This window comes from Muntiacus reevesi, chromosome 3, assembly GCF_963930625.1.
Source record: "Muntiacus reevesi chromosome 3, mMunRee1.1, whole genome shotgun sequence".
NCBI classification, from domain to species: Eukaryota; Metazoa; Chordata; class Mammalia; order Artiodactyla; family Cervidae; genus Muntiacus; species Muntiacus reevesi.
Window position 1 is genome coordinate 55,812,029 of NC_089251.1, and position 19,275 is coordinate 55,831,303.

The 19,275-nt window shown below is 46.9% G+C and overlaps 1 protein-coding gene across 1 annotated transcript; it reads right to left on the reverse strand.

Moving 5' to 3' along the window:
• Window positions 1–2,171: 2,171 nt before the first annotated feature.
• CD8A (CD8 subunit alpha) lies at window positions 2,172–9,719 on the reverse strand. Its single transcript, XM_065927288.1, has 6 exons — window positions 9,437–9,719; window positions 8,940–9,305; window positions 8,252–8,368; window positions 7,937–8,047; window positions 6,457–6,487; window positions 2,172–3,697 (listed from the first exon to the last, which is right to left on the reverse strand). The coding sequence occupies exons 1-6, from the start codon at window positions 9,486–9,488 to the stop codon at window positions 3,646–3,648; spliced, it is 729 nt and encodes a 242-aa protein (XP_065783360.1). The 5' UTR covers window positions 9,489–9,719; the 3' UTR covers window positions 2,172–3,645.
• Window positions 9,720–19,275: the final 9,556 nt, after the last annotated feature.

The window sequence follows — 19,275 nt, forward strand, 5'->3', positions numbered from 1 at the left end:
TCCCTGCATATACATAGTACATGGACCCCTCAGGAATGACTATTGTGTACCCCTTTTATGGATAGATATATATATATATATATAAGAGAAGTTGGAAGAATCAGACACAAGTGGCTGCGTTCAGAGTGTAACTGGTACAACAGTAAACTTGACAAGTTTAGTACACGTTCATTTTTTTCAGGATATGTTTGTTACTGTGTTCCAGAAGCTCTTCTAGGCACTGAAAAAAATATATATATTCTTGCCAACAACCTTTTGAGATACGGACTATTGTTACCCCCATTTTACAAGTGAGGAAACTGAGGTATCGAGGCATTGTCATTTGCTGGAGAATGCACAGTTAATTTCTAGTACAGCCAAGAAGCTGCTTTCAGTGCCTCTGCATTTAACCTAATCTCCGGTAATTGAGGCCTCCTGCAGTTCCCTTTGGTGGAGAAGAACGACTCAAGTCTGCTTTTAGGAATAGCTCGTAAAATCACAGCTATCATAAAATTGGCTATTGTAAAATCATGTGCAGGAAGGATTTGCACACAGGCCTAGTGCAGAAGGGAGGGGCAGCTTCTTGCTGGTTAAAAAAAAAAAGAGAGAGAGAGAGTTCTCTTTGACCCATTTGCTGAAATGTCTCAGGGGATTTCCGTAGGGTAGGCTCTCTTAAAGCAGTTTAAAAGCTGAAAAAAAGAAACAACCAATTTCTCTTTTTCTTCAACAATTAGGCTATGGTCTTGATAAGAGGATGCATCATTATTAATTGTTGAAACTGGATTCTGGCCAGCTGAACCAAGCTTACTGCATAGTACAAAATTGATTTCTCTAAGTTCCTGTTTTTCAGGGTCCTAAAATGTGTTGTGGGCATCTTTCATGTAGGAAAATTGATAAAAACCAGTGCTTCAGGCTAGCGATTGGCAAGTTAAAAAAAAATGACTGTTGGGACTGAGGCCTCCAGCTCTGAACTGTCCGTCCTTCTCCTGCACGTGTGGAACAAGCAGACTGGATGTCTGTGGTCTCCAGTGAGCCCTGAGCCTAGATTCGCAGCTTACCCCTGGCGTGCCCTAGGCCTCCTGCTCTGTACTCGCTGCTGTATTTTCTTCCTGGTCTCGAGGGCCGGTTCTAATGATTGCTTTTTCCTGTGTTCATATTTTTAATCTCCAAACTGTTGTTTTACCACTTTATTTGTGGTGAGTGAAGAAATTCTTTCACATGTGTGTTCGTGGCTCAGTCGTGCTGACCTTTTGCAATCCCAGGCACTGTAGCCCACCAGGCACAGATTCTTTACTGTCTGAGTCATCAGGGAAGCCCAACCCTTCCGTGGGGGACAGGAAAAAAAAATCAGGGAGTATTTAACCCTTTCTGGAGCCTCATGGCTCCCATTTGCTCACACCTGAGCTGCAGGTTGGAGAAAAAATGTAAAAGAATGTAGCCCAGAAAGAATGTGGCCCTTTTACTGTCCCTCCCTTTGAGGAATGCTCCTCCTCACCTCTTTCAGGAAGCACAGAGACAGCGTGGAGCCTGCAACTCACCCCAAGCTAGGCCTCTGTCCCTGGGGTGTGCCCCCTCCATCCCCGTTCTGGTTAGCTTGATAGGTTTGGGAGGAGGGGTCAGGGCCAGATTTTGTCTTGAAGGAATGTTCCCAGTTTCTCTTCTGCTTTCCCACACTCACAATACTTCTTCCTCTAGATTTTTGTTCTCTAAAAGTAGACTGCTTTTTAAAATTAAGGCTGCGGAAGGCCATTTCTAGAGGGCAGGGAAAGTTCTGTTTCTGATGTGGTCTGGCTATGTGAGAGTTCACTGAATAATGACTTGGAATTGTACGCTTACAGTTCGTGCACTTTTCCGTATGTCTATTTCACCTGAAGGACAAAATGAAGATTTTGTGATTTATTACGAGAGGAGTAGCAACTCGTCTGTTACCAAGGAAGAACAAAATGAAGGAAGATGATACAAGGAGAGACGAATTGATTTTGATTGATGTGAAAATGGGGATTCTGAGGTGAAAGTGGGCAGCGACCCAAGAATTTTAGGTATTTGTCCTCAAGATGTCTGCAACTTTTTAGTAGTGTTTGTTATTATAGTAGTGGAAGATTGGAAACAATGAAATATCAAGTAATGGTTAAATAATGGCACAACCAAAAATGAAATACGACTTTGCTATTAAGAAGTAAGCCATAAATGTTTGTTTATTAAAGCCACTTACAAAAGCATGCTGCTGCTACTGCTGCTAAGTCATATAAAAGCATAGTGCAATCCCACTTTTAAAAATTATATATTTTGGAGAAGGAAATGGCAACCCACTCCAGTATTCTTGCCTGGAAAAGTCCATGGACAGAGGAGTCTGGTGGGCTGAAGTCCATTGGATTACATGACTGAGCATGTGTGCACGAGGGTGGAGGGAAATGGGTTGGTAACAATAAAGTGGTAGAACTAAAAAAAAAAAAATTATATATTTTATATGTAGGCACAGAAAATAATCAGGAAGAATGTAGGCCATAATATTAACAATAGATTATCCCTGAGGTAAAGAATTATGGATGATTCTTTACTACCTTAGCTACATTTTTTCTTCCAGTGAGCATGCATTTTTTGCAGAACACAGTAAGAAAGGAAATGCCTTGTAGGGCTGCAGCTGGGCTCTTAGTCTCCTCACCAGAGTCTGTCTGCCACATCCCCTCAGCTGCTAGCCTGGGGTGGCCATGGACCATGCCAGTCTGCTCGGTCACAATTCTCCTTTTGCAAGCTATAAAAACTCACGGATGACCCAGGAGCATGTTTGAATACAGAATCTCAATGTTTAGAGAGAGTTGAACTCCATTCAACTTTCCTGACATTCAAATCACGCTTGCAGAGGGCGGCCTCTCCTCTTTGATGGGTCCTTCTGCAACACAAGGGCTGGGAGAACCATCTTGCCTCCAGGCTGGAATTTCCCAGAGATTTTCTTGAGAGGTCAGGTTGCTCATTTTCCAGAGTTCGGTTCACTCCTTGCACTTCATTGGAAGAATTCCTATCATCTGTATCATTTCACACCTGATTATAAAAAAATAATCTGACCCTGTTCATCAGTCTCACAGAACTCTGTCAAGTTTTCTTGACCTATTTCATTACTTCATCGAAGCTCTGGGTGCAGTCATGGGTCTACCACAAGTACTTCAGAAAAAACTAGTTTTCTTGAGGCTTGAGATCCAGCTCCCCACACTGAGACAGAGGCCTCCGGAAGAAAGACCTCAGTGGTATGGAGTCCCTGTTAGTACTCTGATCCAGCTGTTCCCCATCTCTGGGCCTCAGCATCCTCCTTTGTAAAATGGGTGGAGGAGAAGCTGGGGCTGAGTGGGTGCCGAGGCCCCCACCAGTTCTCACAGCCAGGTTCTGAGAACACAGCTTGCGGTAGCTCTGGCCTGCCCGCCCTCTACCCCAATATGGGAGCACAACAGCATGATAACCCTTGTGGTATGCCGTAGACACGACAGTCTTGTTTTGTATCGAAGTAAATAATAAAGAAGAAGTAACTCTTTCCACCCCACCCCCATGAAAAATAATAATAATGAGAAGGAAGGAAGCGCTGGAGAAATCAAAAGGGAAGGATTCTTGCTCTCCATTAGGAGAGTTCTCAGTCTGAAGTCTTGTAGTGGCTGTTGCACGGGGCCCATCGCCATGTTAGACATATTTCTCTGAAGGGCTGGGCTTGCCTCCTTGTCTGACCATGGGCCTGAAAGAGAGGTGGGTGACTGTCAGTGCAGCAAGAGCCCCTGCAATTTGATGCAGCATCCACCCATGTCTACCCACACCCACCCCCATACCAGCTTCCCAGCCTTCATGGGGGTCTGAGGACTTGTCCCCAGGCCACCAGCATGGGACTGGGTGAAGGACCTCAGCAACCCTGCCAAGAACTTTCCTTGTGCCATCTTGAGATGAAAGGCTGGAGAACGTGCCCAAGGTCACGTAGCTAGGAGGGGCTGGAGCCGGCATCTGAAGCTAGTTAGTCTAGCTTCTTAGAAACTTTGTCAAGGTCCCCATGGAGGTGTGAGAGCAGGCTGATAACCAAGCCATCATCTCAGTTGATTCTCAGCCCTTGAGAGGATCACAGCGATAGGGGAGGATGTGAATGAACCACCATCTGTCAGTCAAGTAGAGCTACTTTACCTAAAAGTCCCTTTGATAACCCAAATTTGATGTGTTAATTCACTACTGGGCTAGCACCTTCTAAATGGGCTGATTCATCATGTCTTGTCTATACACACCATCCTTCAAAACCTCTGGGTTGAAGCTGAGCTGCCCTTGGTCATCACTGAGCTTATTAACTCAGGTGTGTGAATTGGTCATAGTTTTAATCTGCATGGTTTTGTATTTTGGACAGAGTTTTACTCTCACTTACTCATTTCAAAATTTCAGAAAAGATAGAGATAAGGGATAATTCTCCTCCAAAAACTTCCCAATATTGAAACTGCTAAAAAAATCCTTCTCTGCTCTTAAAGAGTATCCATTGGTATATCACCTCTAGTATATGCATTGGAAGTTCATTACATTTCCATTGTTAAAAAATAACAATGTATAAGACACTGAACTTGGGTTTCTGCAGAGAAATATCAAGGAGTGTGAAAGGCAAAGCCTCAGGTATAAAATTTGAAACATTTTCATCTACAGAAAGGAACTGGTGAATAGAGTTGGTTATCGTTAACTCCCTCTGCCCTGGCCCGCAACCACAAAGAGGAGCCTGGGCTTTGAACAGAAGTTGCAACTCTCCTGCTTGCTAGCTGTATGGCCTCAGACAAGTTACTTAAGGTCCTAAGCCTCAGTTTCCTCATCTATAAAATGGTAACCACACTGACTACTTTAAGGGTTGTTATGAAACTTAAAAACTTTGTATATATTCATATATATAAAGCACTGGTAAACTTTAAGGTTGTTATGATTGAGTTGGCCAGAAAGTTCATTTAGGTTTTGGGAAAAACCTAAATGAACTTTTTGGCCAACCCAATATTACTGATGGGTGGCTCAGTGGTAAAGAATCCACCTGTGCCAAGCAGCAGACATGGGTTTGATCCCTGGGTTGAGAAGATTCTCCGGAGAAGGAAAAGGCAACCCACTCCAGTATTCTTGCCTGGGAAATCCCATGGACAAAGGAGTCTAGTGGGGTCGCAAAGACTTGGACACAACGGAGCAACTAAACAACAGCATTATTGCTAGCTGACGTGCAGGCATGACTCTGCCATCTTGGCTAGCTTCCCTGATCTCTGAGCCAGTGATCTGTAAGATGGCACTGTGGTATCCCCCTATGGGGTTGCTGTGAGCATAAGGAATTCCCTGGGTGTGACTCCCATCACTGTGCTGGGCTAGAGAGGGCCCTTGCTAGATGTCAGGGCAGTGCTGCCTCAGACTAAGCTGGAAGGAGAAAGGAGGCTGAGGCCTCTCTTTCAGACACTGTTTTTCACTTACGTCTTTTCCTGATCATTTCAGAATGATCATGAGCTAGATATTAGATGAGGGAGTCACTTGAACTGCCAGATAGTTCTTTGCCTCTATCCCTGACTCCCCCTGCTTCCCCCTCCAGTCCTTGGCAGTAAATCAAGGCCCTGAGTTGCCACAGGGAAATGAGCAACTGAGGCCTTTTTTTTTTTTTTTAATCAAGTGATTTTTAGTTCAGGTGATAAAACTGACACTCCCCCCCACCCCCGCCAACCCCCCAAAGCTAGACCAAGCCAATGGGAAAATTAAAAAGTTTTCTTAAGAAAACAACAAGACTCGGACTTCCTTGGTGGTTCAGTGGTTAAGACTCTGTGCTCCCACTGCAGGGAACCCAGGTTTGATCCCTGGTCAGGGAACTAGACCCCACATGCTGCAGCTAAGAGTTCACATGCCGATGCTAAGGATCCTGTGTGCCACAATTAAGACCCAGTGCAGCCAAATAAATAAAAACTTTAAAAGAAAGAAATCAATATTTATGAAAGAAAGAAAGAAAACAAGACTCAGATGGAATCGTCCAGATAAAAGAACCTTGGGTCTTTGGGGGCTTTCCAGGTGGCGCAGTAGTAAAGAATCCGCCTGCCAATGCAGAAGACAAAACAGAAGTGTGTTCAAGCCCTAAGTCGGGAAGATACCCTGGAGGAGGAAATGGCAACCCACTCCAGTGTTCTTGCCTCGAGAATCCCATGGACAGAGAAGTCTGGCGGGTGTCCATGGGGTTGCAAAGAGTCAGACATGACTGAGCATGCATGGATATAGGATTAAGTGTGGGAGTTCTTCAGGTTAGGCCAAATAAGATGGGCATTTCCTGAAATCACACTGCTTTGCCCGTTAGCCCAACTTGGCCTCTATCTCCTCCCCAGTGTCAGCCTTCTGCCTGCATCTGTTCAGACACTATGGTAACTCCCTGGACCTCAGGGCTCTGCTGCCATGGCCTCTGTCTGGAAAAGATTCCCACCATCTGCTGCCTGGGGTGAGCAGGTCCAGAGATTATAAGAGGCTTACCTGGGGCATTTGCAGACACGTCTTCGGTTTCCTGGATAAAGAAAAAGAAGGGGTAAAATGACTGTCTCACCATGACCAATAGTTCCAAACATGATTTCTACTTCACTTTTCCTATTTATTTAGGATTATAAGTTTTTTTTTCTAGTGTGGCTATGACTATTTTATTCAAAGCAAATAATAACTACATCAACATTATAAAAAATACATCATAGGTGTTTGGTGGTCTGGTGTATAGGACTCCGCACTGCCAATGCAGAGGGCCAGGGTTAGATCCTTGATCAGGAAACTATATCCTACATGCTGAAACTATTAATAAAAGATCCCATATGCCCTGACTAAAACCCAACGCAGCCAAATAAGTAAATATTTGGAAAAAGTACATCATAATAAAGTAAATTTGTAAAATGACAGTGCATAATAATGATTGACACTGAAAAGAAGTTTAATTTACTAAAACACAAGCTATAAAGCATAATATATTTACATTTTATGGTTTTAATAATTATTATTATTAAAAGTAAAAATTTGAAGTATAGTTGATTTACAATATTGTGTTAGATTCAGATGTACAGTAAAGTGATTCAGTTTAATATATATAAATATATATATATGTAAATATATGGGGCTTTCCTGGTGGCTCAGATGGTAAAGAATCTGCCTGCAATGCAGGAGATCCAGGTTTGATTCCTGGGTCAGGAAGATCTGCTAGAGGAGGAAATGACAACCCACTCTAGTATTCTTGCCTGGGAAATTCCATGGACAGAGGAGCCTGGTGGGCTACAGTCCATGGGGTCCCAAAGAGTCGGATGTGACTGAGGGAATAACACATATACATATATATGTAAATGTATATATACATGTATATGTAAATAAATATTTCAGATTCTTTTCCCTTATAGATAATTACAAAATATTGAATATAGTGCTATGCAGTAAGTAGCATTTAACTCGAGAACTGAGGTGAGGTCTTCTTTCCCACCCTTCTTCACATCAATTTAAAAATCATTGCAAATACAGACGTGGGTGAACGTGGGTTAGTATGGCCACCTGCACTGGGATCCAATTTGGGGTGGGGGCTCGCAAGGAGGGGGCCAAGGATAAACCACTGCCTGTAGTGGTTTTAACGCGGGCCTCCTGGGCACTGGACCCGGGCCACAGCCGGGCCCCGCCCTGCCCCCGTCCCCATCCCAGGCGTTTGTAGTAAGCCCAGACCTGCGGGCTTTGCGGGTGGAACACCCCACCTCTGCCGCTGCCGCTCCAGGGATGGGGCTCTCCCTTTCTAAAGACTTCCTGGGGTGTGGAAAGACAAGGGGTTTTCCCCGCGTTCTCTCTCCAGGAAAGGCATAGGCAGTGCCTGGCCCTGCGGTGCAACTCGAAGTTCCAGAAATCCGAACCCAGCTGAACTGCCCGCAAGGTCTGCCTAGAGCAAAGCGATGCAAAAATCGGGCTGAATCTTCCCGCGCGATTTCCCAGGACTTACGGCGGTAACAGATGCCTGTGATGACCAACGACAGGAGAAGGACGGCGCAGGTCCCGACCAGGGGAGCCCAGATGTAGATATCGCAGGCGAAGTCCAGCCGGCTCGCGTCCGCTGACGGCACAGAAGACGCGGACATTTAGGAGAGGGCCCAGAATCCCCAACCCCACCCTGGGGACCCCTCCCTCCCCCCCGCCCATCCCACCGCTGTGGCGCGGGCACGTCCCTTTCCCGGTTCCGACTCTCGTTCCCCCACCGCTTGGGCTGCTAGGAAGATCAGTGGGGCCCCGGCGAGGGCCTTTGCCGCGCCCGCCTCACCTGCGCTGCCCGCCGAGGGCCGGCACACCTCTGAGCGCGGAGAAACAGACCTAGTCTGCGGCGCGATGGTGGGCGCCCGCGTGGATGGCCGCATCGCCGGCGTGGTGGCGGGCTTCGCTGCGGGAGCAACGGAGAGTGGTTAGGGGCCGCGTTGGAGCTGTGCCCGCGAACCCTCCCCACCTCTCCGCCAGCCTTTGCCAAGGGGGCGCTCCCTCCGGATTAGCCACTGGCGGAGCCGTAGAGGCTCAGCGGAGCTCGGCGCTCAGCGCAAGGAGATGCTGAAAGACAGCCTGGTCGTCCGAGCGCACTGGGTGCCTTGGACATGAACACAGAGGCCCGTGCCCCTCCGCCCGGCCCCTCTCCAGGGCCCCACCAGCAACCTCGAGGGCTTGGAGGAGGCGGGGGTGGGAGGGTGGGACACCCGCCTTCTACTGACCAGCAGAGGAAAGCTCAGTGCAATGACTGGCCCAGGATCATACCAGCTCGGAACTCGAGCCCAGAGCAACCAGACCTAAAAAGTCACCTTGAATTACTACGCAGTCGCACCCTAGCCTCAGTTTCCTCGTCTGTGAATTGGGAACAGTTCTAGCCCCCAGAGGCTCGAACCCCAAGAGACTCGAAAGTAGCGGTGTCCGTGTGAAAAACGGACTCAGACGTGAACCCCAAAGCCCACCCGGGGCGCCCGAACCTGGCAAGAAGACAGGTACGAAGTTACTGAAGTACAGGATCGAGTTGCTCAAGACCGAGCAAAAGTAGTAGCCTTGGTCCTCCTGGCGGAAGCTGCTCAGGGTGAGCTGGAATCTGGAGCTGCCGACCTTGGAGCCGGAAATGTGTTTGCGGTCCAGTCCCTCGGCTAGCTTGGGCCGTTGGCCGGAGAGGTACATTAGGAAGATGGGTCTGGGGTCGTCCCCGGGTATCTGGCGGAGCCAGGAGCACCCTGATGCCATGCCGGACTGCAGCAACTCGCATTGCAGCTCCACCTTCTCGCCCAGTCTGGTCTCCTTCTTCGTCGGCGACATCCGGAACGAGAGCGACCCGAGGACCGTGGCGGCATCTGCGGGACACGGGCAGCGAGGCTGAGCCGGGAGCCCCGCGCTGCACCCCCTCCCCACCGCCCCCCCTCCCCACCGCGCCCCCATCCCATGCCAGCCCCGCCCCCGCCTTCCCCAGGGGTCGCCAACTCACGGAGCAGCAGCAGGGCCAGGGGCAGGATCAGGGCGGTCAAGAGTGAGGCCATGGCGCGCTCCCCGCCGCGGAAGCTCCGAGGCGCGCAGGAGCCGGTGGATCGCCGACAGGGCCGGGGAAGTTTCGCCCTTCGACCGGCCGCCGAACCCGATTTCGCATTCGGAGGATGTGATGTCACTTGAAGCCCCGCGGAGGAGAGAGTCGCCCTCCTTTTCGCGGTTGTCACCCTCCAGCCCAGAGAGCGGTGGGGGTGTGGGGGTCCGTGAATGGGGGCCGTCGAGGCAATCTGGCCGGGTGGAGAACAAGGACAAGGATGGTTGGAAGTGGCCCTTGGAAGGGCTCTCTTGTGGGTGTGACAGAGGCAGAACATACAGTTGAGAGATTTCTAGAAGGGAGGGTGAGCGAGCAGGAAGGCGAGAGAACTGTCCACTTCCTTTGACCTCAGTCAAAGAGGCACTGGCACCGGCAACTTGGGGCTTTAGGTCCCGGGAAGTGGGCCCTGAGGGCTGAGACTAAGAGGAGTTAGTGACTGGCCCACGTCTGCGGAACTCGGACAGGGGAGTCTGGGTGCCCACCGAGGAAAAAACCTTCTTCCTTCCATTGAGGAGATTTCCACCAGTCAGCCGGTGAGCAGTGTGTGGGGCTTGTGATTTTCTCCTCCTCACGCTCTTTCCTCAGCCGTTAAACCTGGCCACCACAGCCTCGTTCCTTCAAGGCCACGCAGCAGCCTCCACACTAGCCCCTGTTCTGGCCAGTCCCCCAACCACACTGCTGTGAACAGTATTCTCCAAAAGGGAATGTGATGGTGTCACTCTTGAAGTCTCCTGGTGACCTGCATGTCTGCGTGGAAGCTCAGCCCTGCCTTGGCTTGGAGCCTCTGAGTGCTGGCTCTGCCCAGCCCCCTGCCCAGCCTCCTGCCCAGGCCCCTGCCCTAGTCTTGCCTATTCACCCCCCACTACATGCCCATAGGGTTATCTTATGGTGCGCTCAGTCAGTTATGGGACTCTTGGCGACCCTGTGGACTGTAGGCTGCCAGGCTCTTCTGTCCATGGCATTTTCCAGGCAAGAATACTGCCAGTGGGTTGCCGTTTCCTACTACAGGGAAATCTTCCCAAACCAGGGATCAAATCCATCTCTCTTGTGTCTCCTGTGTTGGCAGGCAGATTCTTTATCACTAGCGCCATTGATGATCTGAACTGTGGGCTCCCCGTGCTGGAATGCACTTCTGTTTCAGCTCCTGGCCAGCTCTCAAGCCTTGGGACCTGAATCTCATTCTTCTGGCTCTGGGTGCTTGGCAGGCACATGTGTCAGCCTGGGTGGAGATGGTTCTTCCTGTCTGAACCTGACACACACTTGGCCCCTTCCTTTTTTGTCTGCTGCTGTCCTGAAACCTTCCACCCCATAGTGGGTCCCCTCTCTCATTTCTTCCGGGTCGTCCCACTTTGCATCCCGTAGTGCAGTGATCCCCAGACTTTTTGACATCAGGGACCAGTTTAGTGGAAGACAACTTTTCCACTGACTGGAGGCAGGGAATGGTTTGGTGAAGATTCAAGCACATTTTATTTATTATTATTATTATTACATCAGCTCCACTTCAGATCATCAAGCATTAGATCCTAGGGGTTGGGGACCCTGCCACAGTGCGTGCCCTGCATGCTGCTGCCCCCTGTTTCTAGAGACAAACCACCTGGTGTTATCTGTTCCATGTGTCTGCCCCATCCATGAGTTCTGCCCGGTGGCGAGGCCTATGTCCCAGACGTCACATGTCATATCACGGCAGGCTGAGCTGTGTTTGCAAAACTGCAAAACCCTCTTCATGAGTCTGAGCTTGAGTGTTGGATGGGATTTTTTTTTTTTCTAACTTTGATGTCAACCCTCTCCCTCACCCCTCTACCCAGGGCGTCCGAGGTACTTGAACACACACCATTTAACGTTTTATATTTAGAGATTTTTTTTTTTAAGTGTCTTTTAAATTACAAAAGTTATATATTATTGAAAAATTTCAGACAATACAAAAAAAGAGTATGGGGACGTTTCCCTGTCTCAACTCTCCTCCCATTGTCCATTCTCTAGAGAAAACCACTTATGTGTGCCCCTCATATAAAGTCTATGCACAGATGCTTATACATCATTTTAGACACATAGTTGTACCATACACATATTTTTTGCAACCTGCATTTTTTCATCTAACAGTAGAAGAGGAAAGCTTTTCATGTCAGCAGCTGTAGATCCACCCATACTTCTAAAGGGGTATATTTTAATATGCTTAGTCGTGTTTAAGACTCTTTTTTGACCCCAGGGACTGTAGCCCACCAGGTTCCTCTGTCCATGGGATTTCCCAGGCAGGAATACTGGAGTGGGTTGCCATTTCCTTCTCCAGCATTTTATATGAGTGTTCCATAATTTAGTTTCCCTATTAACAGACATTTAAGGAGTTTCTCAATTTTTAAAAAAGCACTTCTTTTCTTATTTGGTTGTGCTGGGTCTTAGTTGCAGCAGGTGGGATCTAATTCCCTGACCAGGGATGGAACCCCAGGCTCCCTGGATTGGGAGTGTGGAATCTTAGCCACTGGACCACCAGGAAAGTCCCAGCTGTTTCTCAGTTTTTGCAATTACTAGTAAGTCTGTAGTAGATCCAGTGCATCTGTATCATTGAGCAGTCACTCATGTACATGGAACATTTTCAAATGGAGGACTAGGGAGGTTGAGGAAGGAAAACACTTTGAAATGATGGATATGACTGTGGCACACAGCAGTGGTTCCCCTGGCATACCAATGTGTGTGTGTGTTGTGTCCCTGGCTGTGTAGACACAGCCTTGACTCACATGCGCCTTAACTCACATGAGTGAGGGCGACAAGGAAACAGCCAAATCCAGATAGGCCACTGACAAGGCAATCCTCATTTTAGATAATTTCCCATTTTGCTTCATCTCTGTTCCCACTGCAGGAGTGTTAAATGGCCCTTTTGGCTAAAGGATGCCGTCCCGAGGGTGGTAAAGAGTATGGCTGGCCATGAAGGTGCACCTCGCTGGTGGAGGAAGCATTGGAGGGGAGCCAGAGTCAACCTGCAGATATTTGGATCTTGGAGACCAGGATCCTGAGGATGACGATGCCCAGATTCTGGGGTACAAAGCTTGAAAATAGAATCATCCTTTTCCACTCTCCCGGAAGTGAGCTGTAACTGGCTTGGAGGTCTTCTAGCCTTGCAACTTAGAAATGTGTCAACCAGGGCGCTGGTGGCCCCCTTGTGCAGAGCATGACAGAAGATGGGGGGATGTCAAGGCAACATGTCAAACCCACCGAGGAGGCTCTGTGACCCCAATGTTATTTTTCAGAGAACTGGTAGATTTTCGGCATAACCACAATGACATCCGCCCTGTCGCAGACAGAGCAGATGCAACAGTGCACATTCTGGCGATGCTTGTGTGCTGTAGGGCCAGGTGTGCAGAGGGCTGGGTGAGGACTGCCAGGTGAGCTCCGCATCCCACACTGGCACTCACATGGTGTAGATGAAGAAATGGGAGCAGCCTCACTCTCAAGTAAACTCCTTATTTTTAAACACATTCAGAGAGTGACAGGGTAACAGAGTCACCAGTTTCTATGACAGAGAGGCTAGCACTCTTCCAGGGCTTCTGACCCCTTTCAGTGAAGATCTTGTCCTGCTAACCTGGTCTGTGCTCCATCCTGCCAGGCCTTTCCATGGTCCCTTAGAAAACACCAGTTTTTATGCTGATTTAAACAGGTCACCAGTTTCTAGGCTGAATTTAAGCAGGTCTTTGTTTCCTCAAGGCATAGGTTATTTTTTTAAAGATTTTTTTTAATGTGGCCCATTGTAAAAGTCTTTATTGAATGTGTTACAATATTGCCTCTGTTTTATGATTTGTTTTTTTGGTGATGGGGTATGTAGAATCTTAACTCCCTGACCGGGAATCGAACCCGCATTCCCTGCATTGAAAGGCAAAATGATAACCAATGAACCACCAGGGAAGTCCAAAGGTGTATGTTCGTAAACCACAGAACTACTCAGCGGTAAAGAAACCACTTGCCAAGCAGGAGGCGCAGGTTCAATCCCTGGGTCAGGAAGATCCCCTGAAGAAGGAATGGCAACCCACTCCAGTATTCTTGCCTGGGAAAACCTATGAATAGAGGAGATTAGTGGGCTACAGTCCATGGGATCGCAAAAGAGTTGGACATGATGGAGCATGCACACACATATTCACACACATTAATTAAAGACCTATTCAGAATGTATAACTGGGTGGGGTAGTGGTAGGAGATTAGTCAGGCCCCTGTGCCCCAGCTCCTAAGATGCTGACTCAGGACCAACCTGGAATCATGGTGTTGGAAGCTAGCTGTTGTCTCCCCTTGCTGGTCCAGGAAATAATACCATCTCCTGGAAGAGTTAGCTTGCTTGGGTCTAGAAGGGTTTTTGAACTCTAGAATTATCAGGGCCTTGCTTTATCTTAATCACAAACGCCTGTTAATCCTACCTCACTTCTACCTTTCCCACTTTCCTCTACCCTCAAGCCCCCAAGTTCAACTAGGCAATCGTCATGTCTTATCTTGACATTTTGCAGTGACCTTCTAACTGACCACCCCACTTCCACTCTGGCCTCTTCCTGTGCTCCTGGTCCCTTTTAGTGAAAATCTGGTCCTGCTAATCCTGTGCTCCATCCTACAGGGGCTTCCTATGGTCCCAGGGGGAACACAGGGTGATCCTGAGTGTTGTTGGGGGCCCTGCACACCTGGCTCTGCAGTACCATCTCCATCTTCTCCTGTTTTCCTTCTTCACACTGCCTAAGCTTGGTGTCTCTTGGTTTCTCAAAGAGACCTTGCTCCCTTCCACCTCAGTGCCATTAAACATGCTATTCCTTTAGCCTGGATTGTTCTCAGCTCTGCTGTTTGCTTAGTAATCTCCTCTTCCTCAAGTCCCAGCCCAAGCATCTCCTCCTCCTGGGGCTCAGTCCCTTACCCCCTCCCCCTGCTCCTAGGAAGTATAGACCATAGGCTTCTTGGTGTCACCTGGACCTTGAGCATTCCTAGACTGAAGCACTTATTCTGCACAGATGTGGTTTATTTGTTAATCCAGCTTGATGACCAGAACCTTGGTCCCTTGAGGAAGAGACCTCATCTTGTTCATGGTTGTTATCATGGTGCCTAACAGGACGTGCTACACACTTGGTCTTCAAGAACCTTGTTTGGTAAAAGCTAAATGCAGGTAAAAGCAGAGGAGAGCAGACAAGAAGATGTGGAGGTAGTTCATTTCAGGTAAGAGTGCTCAGGAAAGGCTTTATGAAGTGGCTGGCTTATAGATAAAGAAAGAATAGGGAGAGAGGTTATTTTCAATGAGGTGTTTAACACATTTCCCTGGTGGCACAGGGGACAAGAATCTGCCAGCCAATGCTGGGGACACAGGTTCGATACCTGGTCTGGGAAGATTCCTCATGCTGCAGAAAAACTAAGTCTGTGAGCTGCAACTGCTAAAGCCTGCATGCCTAGAACCCGTGCTCTGCAATAAGGGAAGCCAAGAAGCCCACGCACTGCAACCAAGAGTAGACCCCCACTTGCCACAACTAGAGAAAACCCGCATGCAGCAATGGAGAGCCAGCACAAGCAAAAATTAAATAAATGTTAAAAAAAGAAGAAGGAGGCATTCGAGTCCTAATCAAGATGGTGCTGATACTGTGTTTTAATATGTAGTAATGGTATTGTTGAAGGTAGAAGGAGGAGAAGGAGGAAGGGGAGAAGATGGACTCATTCAAAAGCAAGGTGAATATGTCTTCAATGTAGGGGTGGAACCAGGGCTGAAATCAGGAGCCAGGGGGTCTGTTCTTGAGCCCATGTCTTGAGTGTCCGTCTTGAAGCAGGGGCACTGAGGGTTTGACTTCTTTAGCTAACAGGGTCCCAAAGTGCTTCATCTATGGGGAGAGGCTAAAGCCAGGCTCTCTATTTGAACCAGGGGGTTGGGTCAGGATTTCTCAGTGAAAGGCTGGAGAAAGCTGTGCATTTTTCCATAATCATGGCTCATATGGGGCTGTGTCCCCACAGTGATGGCAGGGCAGGCCAGAGACTGCAATCACCTGATCACCAGTGTCACCACTGAACAGAGCCCAGAGCCACCAGAATAAGGCCTGGTTCTGACTGTTGCCCTGAAAAAAAAATAGGAGGATGAAGTATAAAGAGAGAGAGAGAGAGATTTTGTTTTTTGTTTTTTTAACTTTCACTGTGTCACTGAACTTTATTACCAATGTCATCATTTCTGCCTACAGCTGCTGAGAAAAGGAGAAACTGACCTTTACTGAGCACCCTCAGTGGTCTAGAACTTGGCAGAACTTATTTTAAATCTCATGGACCCTCTGAAGTGTGTATAGTTCTCCCTTTTTTCAAGGAAAGAAACTGAGGTTCAGAGATGTGAGAATAACTTACCCACAGTTACACGACTAGTCAATGGTGGAGATGAGATGGAAACCCAGCCTGGCTCCTAACTGATCCTTTAGTTCCACATTTCTTCTCTCTCCCTCTCTAAAAAGAGAGACTTTTAAAGTTCCCTTCAAGATGAGATTATATACACACTGAAAATTCAAAATACATGTAAAGATAACTTACTAAAATTGGGATGGGAGTTCACTTCAGAAGAGATACAAACTACAGAGCAATCTGTAAAGAGTTTAAAACAGAGAAAAAGAAGGTATAGAAAACACAGAAATTAAGCAAGAAGAACTGAATATGATAAATACGGAGGATACTGGAAATAAAATCTATATATAGTTTAGACATAAACTAGGATACACCCTACACTGGACATAGTTGAAGGAATAATTGGTAAAATGGAAACTAGCACTGAGGAACTAACAGATTGCAATGCAAGAAGATGCAGAAACAGTTTGAAAAGCTGTTAAGATGCGCATGAGCACTGTGAAATATTTAATAGAATTTCAGAAAGAAGAGAGTAAAGAGAGTGTGGGAAAGGAACACTGGAAGAGATCTTGGCTGAAGATTTTCCACAATTAAAAGACACAAGCACTCAGATCAAAAGGGCTCCCAGAATGCCAAACAAGATAAGTAAAAATATGTTCATCTCTGAACATACGAAGTTGAGCCAGAAGACTTCAGAAGCACAGAGAGGAAGGCAGCCCAGGAGGCCAGAAGAAGTTGAGATAATATATAAAATACCCTTGGGAGAGCCTTAGTCACAGCTTGGATGGGGTGAAGAGCGTAAGAACCTGATCTGTGACGGGAAAAACCCACACGTCTGTTGACAACTTATAATGATGCTGTGTCATTCTCTTGGTGCAGACACATGCTTGCTGTCAAGTTGGGGGCCAGCTTGCTACAGATCTTTAATGTCAAGAACGTTCAAACGGAAGCATCCTGAATGCAACTGAAGAGGCAGGATTTGAGTTTGAGGGCCCAGGGCTGGGAACCCAGCCTGTGTAAGGTTGTCTTCATCTAAGTTGTGAGATTGGGTCTGATTGCAAAGGCAGGTAGAGCGGAAAGGAGAAGCAAAGGAGGATATTGAACCTTTAGGGAAGGTGCATCTTTAAGGAGAGGGAAGAAAACATTGGCAGTAATTCAGGTGGTGTAGGAACTTCAGGATGGGGTTTAAGAGGTGGCAATCCTTTATGGAGAGGTGGCTGCTGTGGATTTGGGCTTTAAAGGAGCTTTGGGAGGACATGGAAGCTTGGGACGACTTGAACGCAGCCAGCAGCAGGAAGAGATTGTAAGCCTGTGTTCAGCACCTGGCCCACTTAAGGACATCGACTCCCACACGCCTGTCAGAGGAAGACTCCCAGGTAAAGAGGGAGGTGGGGGCAGAGGGTGGGCTGGAGAGGGTAGGGAGCTAGAGTAATATTGGATGAGGTGATGTTGATGTCTGGATTTCATTTATTGTTCATTCACTTAAATGTTTCTTCAATTCACCCTTTAATTTTAAAGAAAGCATTTGAACACAGAAAAATAGAGCAAATAATATAAAAACACCCATAGGCTCCCCAGAAAGCACCCCTCAAAACTAATGTGTTAGCATTTTGTCACATTTGCTTCAGATGAACATTGCAGGTAAAATTGCACATCCTCAAATACCTTGCCTCCTGTCCAGAAGCAGCATTTGGGGTCTATCAGTTATGAAATTTGGATGTTACATTTCCAGTCCTGTTCCTGGATTTGTCTGTTTTTCCCTTCAACTCTGTCCATTTTTTGCCTCTCATATTTTGAAGCTTTGTTGTTGGGTACACACACATTTAGGATTGTTTTGTTTTCTTGGCAGATTGACCCTTTTATCGTTACAAAATGTCCCTCTTTGCCTTTGGTGATACCTTGTTTTGAAATCTAGTTTGATATTCACGGTTCCTGCACTCTTACGTTTTCTTTTTTTTTTTTTTTTCTTAGGTTTTCTGTTTGTTTTTTTCTGGTTTGTTTTGTCTTTAATTTTTAATTGGAGGATAATTATTTTACAGTGTTGTGTTTGGTTTCTGCTGTACAGTGTGAACCAGCCATAAGTATATGTATCCCCCTGTCTGTTTTCTGTTGAATTTTTTAGTTTTTGAGGAACCTCCATACTGTTTTCCATAGTGGCTGCACTAGTTTTCATTCCCACCCACAGAGTATACACATAATTTTAAGGGAGATGTTTTCCAGGTCCTCAAATCCTATTTATCCTTTTTCCTGAGATGGATCTGCCCAAGAATAAATGCCTTTGTCTAGTTTTCGCAGATTCTTTGCCCACTCCACATTTCACGATTGCTCTTTTTTCCTGCTTTAAAACAAAACAGCAGACCTCCCAACCTCCTGCATCTTACTGTGGCGCAATCAAAGAAAAGAGATACATGCACCCCTATGCTCAAATATTTTTCATTTAACGTCCATTTGCTTAGGAATTACCATAGAATGCATTTCTTTTGAGAAGAGTCTCTGAGATGCTGGAAAACAGGACATTGGGCAGAAATGCTGGAGGCTGAGCTCCTTTATGGCCATCTCCTGAGCCTCATCACTCTACCAACCTCTACTGTAGAGCTGGAGTTCAGAGAGTGACAGGTATTATGGGATGCATATTAACATGTTCATTGTAGAACTTCCCTGGTGATGCTCAGGATAAGAATCTGCCTGACAATGCAGGGGACACAGGTTCGATCCCTGATCTGGGAGGATTCCACATGCCACAGAGCAACTAAGCCAGGGACCACAATGGCTGAGCCCATGCTATACAGCCTGAGAGCCACAACTACTAAAACCCGTGCATCTAGAGCCTGTGCTCCACAAGAGGAGACGCCATCGCAATGAGAAGCCCAAACACGGTAATGAAGTGCTCTGCTCACCGCAACTAGAGAAAGCCCATGCAGCAGTGAAGACAGTGCAACCAAAAAATACATATATTAATTAATTTAAAAAACATGTTCATTGGAATTGCAAAAGGAATCAGACTTCTTTTTTAACAGAAGGTAAGCCTGATTTGCTAGTTGGTTTGACGTTGAAGCCTGTGCCAATGAGGATAGTTGGCAGTTTTTTTTTAATTTTCCATGAATCAAATGAGAGAAAGCTTTAGATCCAAAGTTTTGGTGAAAACAAGGTGGAAAGCCTTTGATAAGATAAAAATATTTTTTGGTAGATTTGTATGGTAATTAAAAATATTTATATTTCCCCAACTGTTTCTAAGTTCATCAGGGTAGGCAGTTGCTTTTCGGTGAGAGAGGGACAGTAGCTTTGTCAATAGCTACTTGAGAGGCTATAGTATAAAACCTATTTCACTGACTCCAGAAACTGAGAAGTGAATAAGTCTAAAGATCATGACCAATTCACATGTAGGTCAGTGCTTCCTGAGTCTTTGATTCCAAAACAACTGA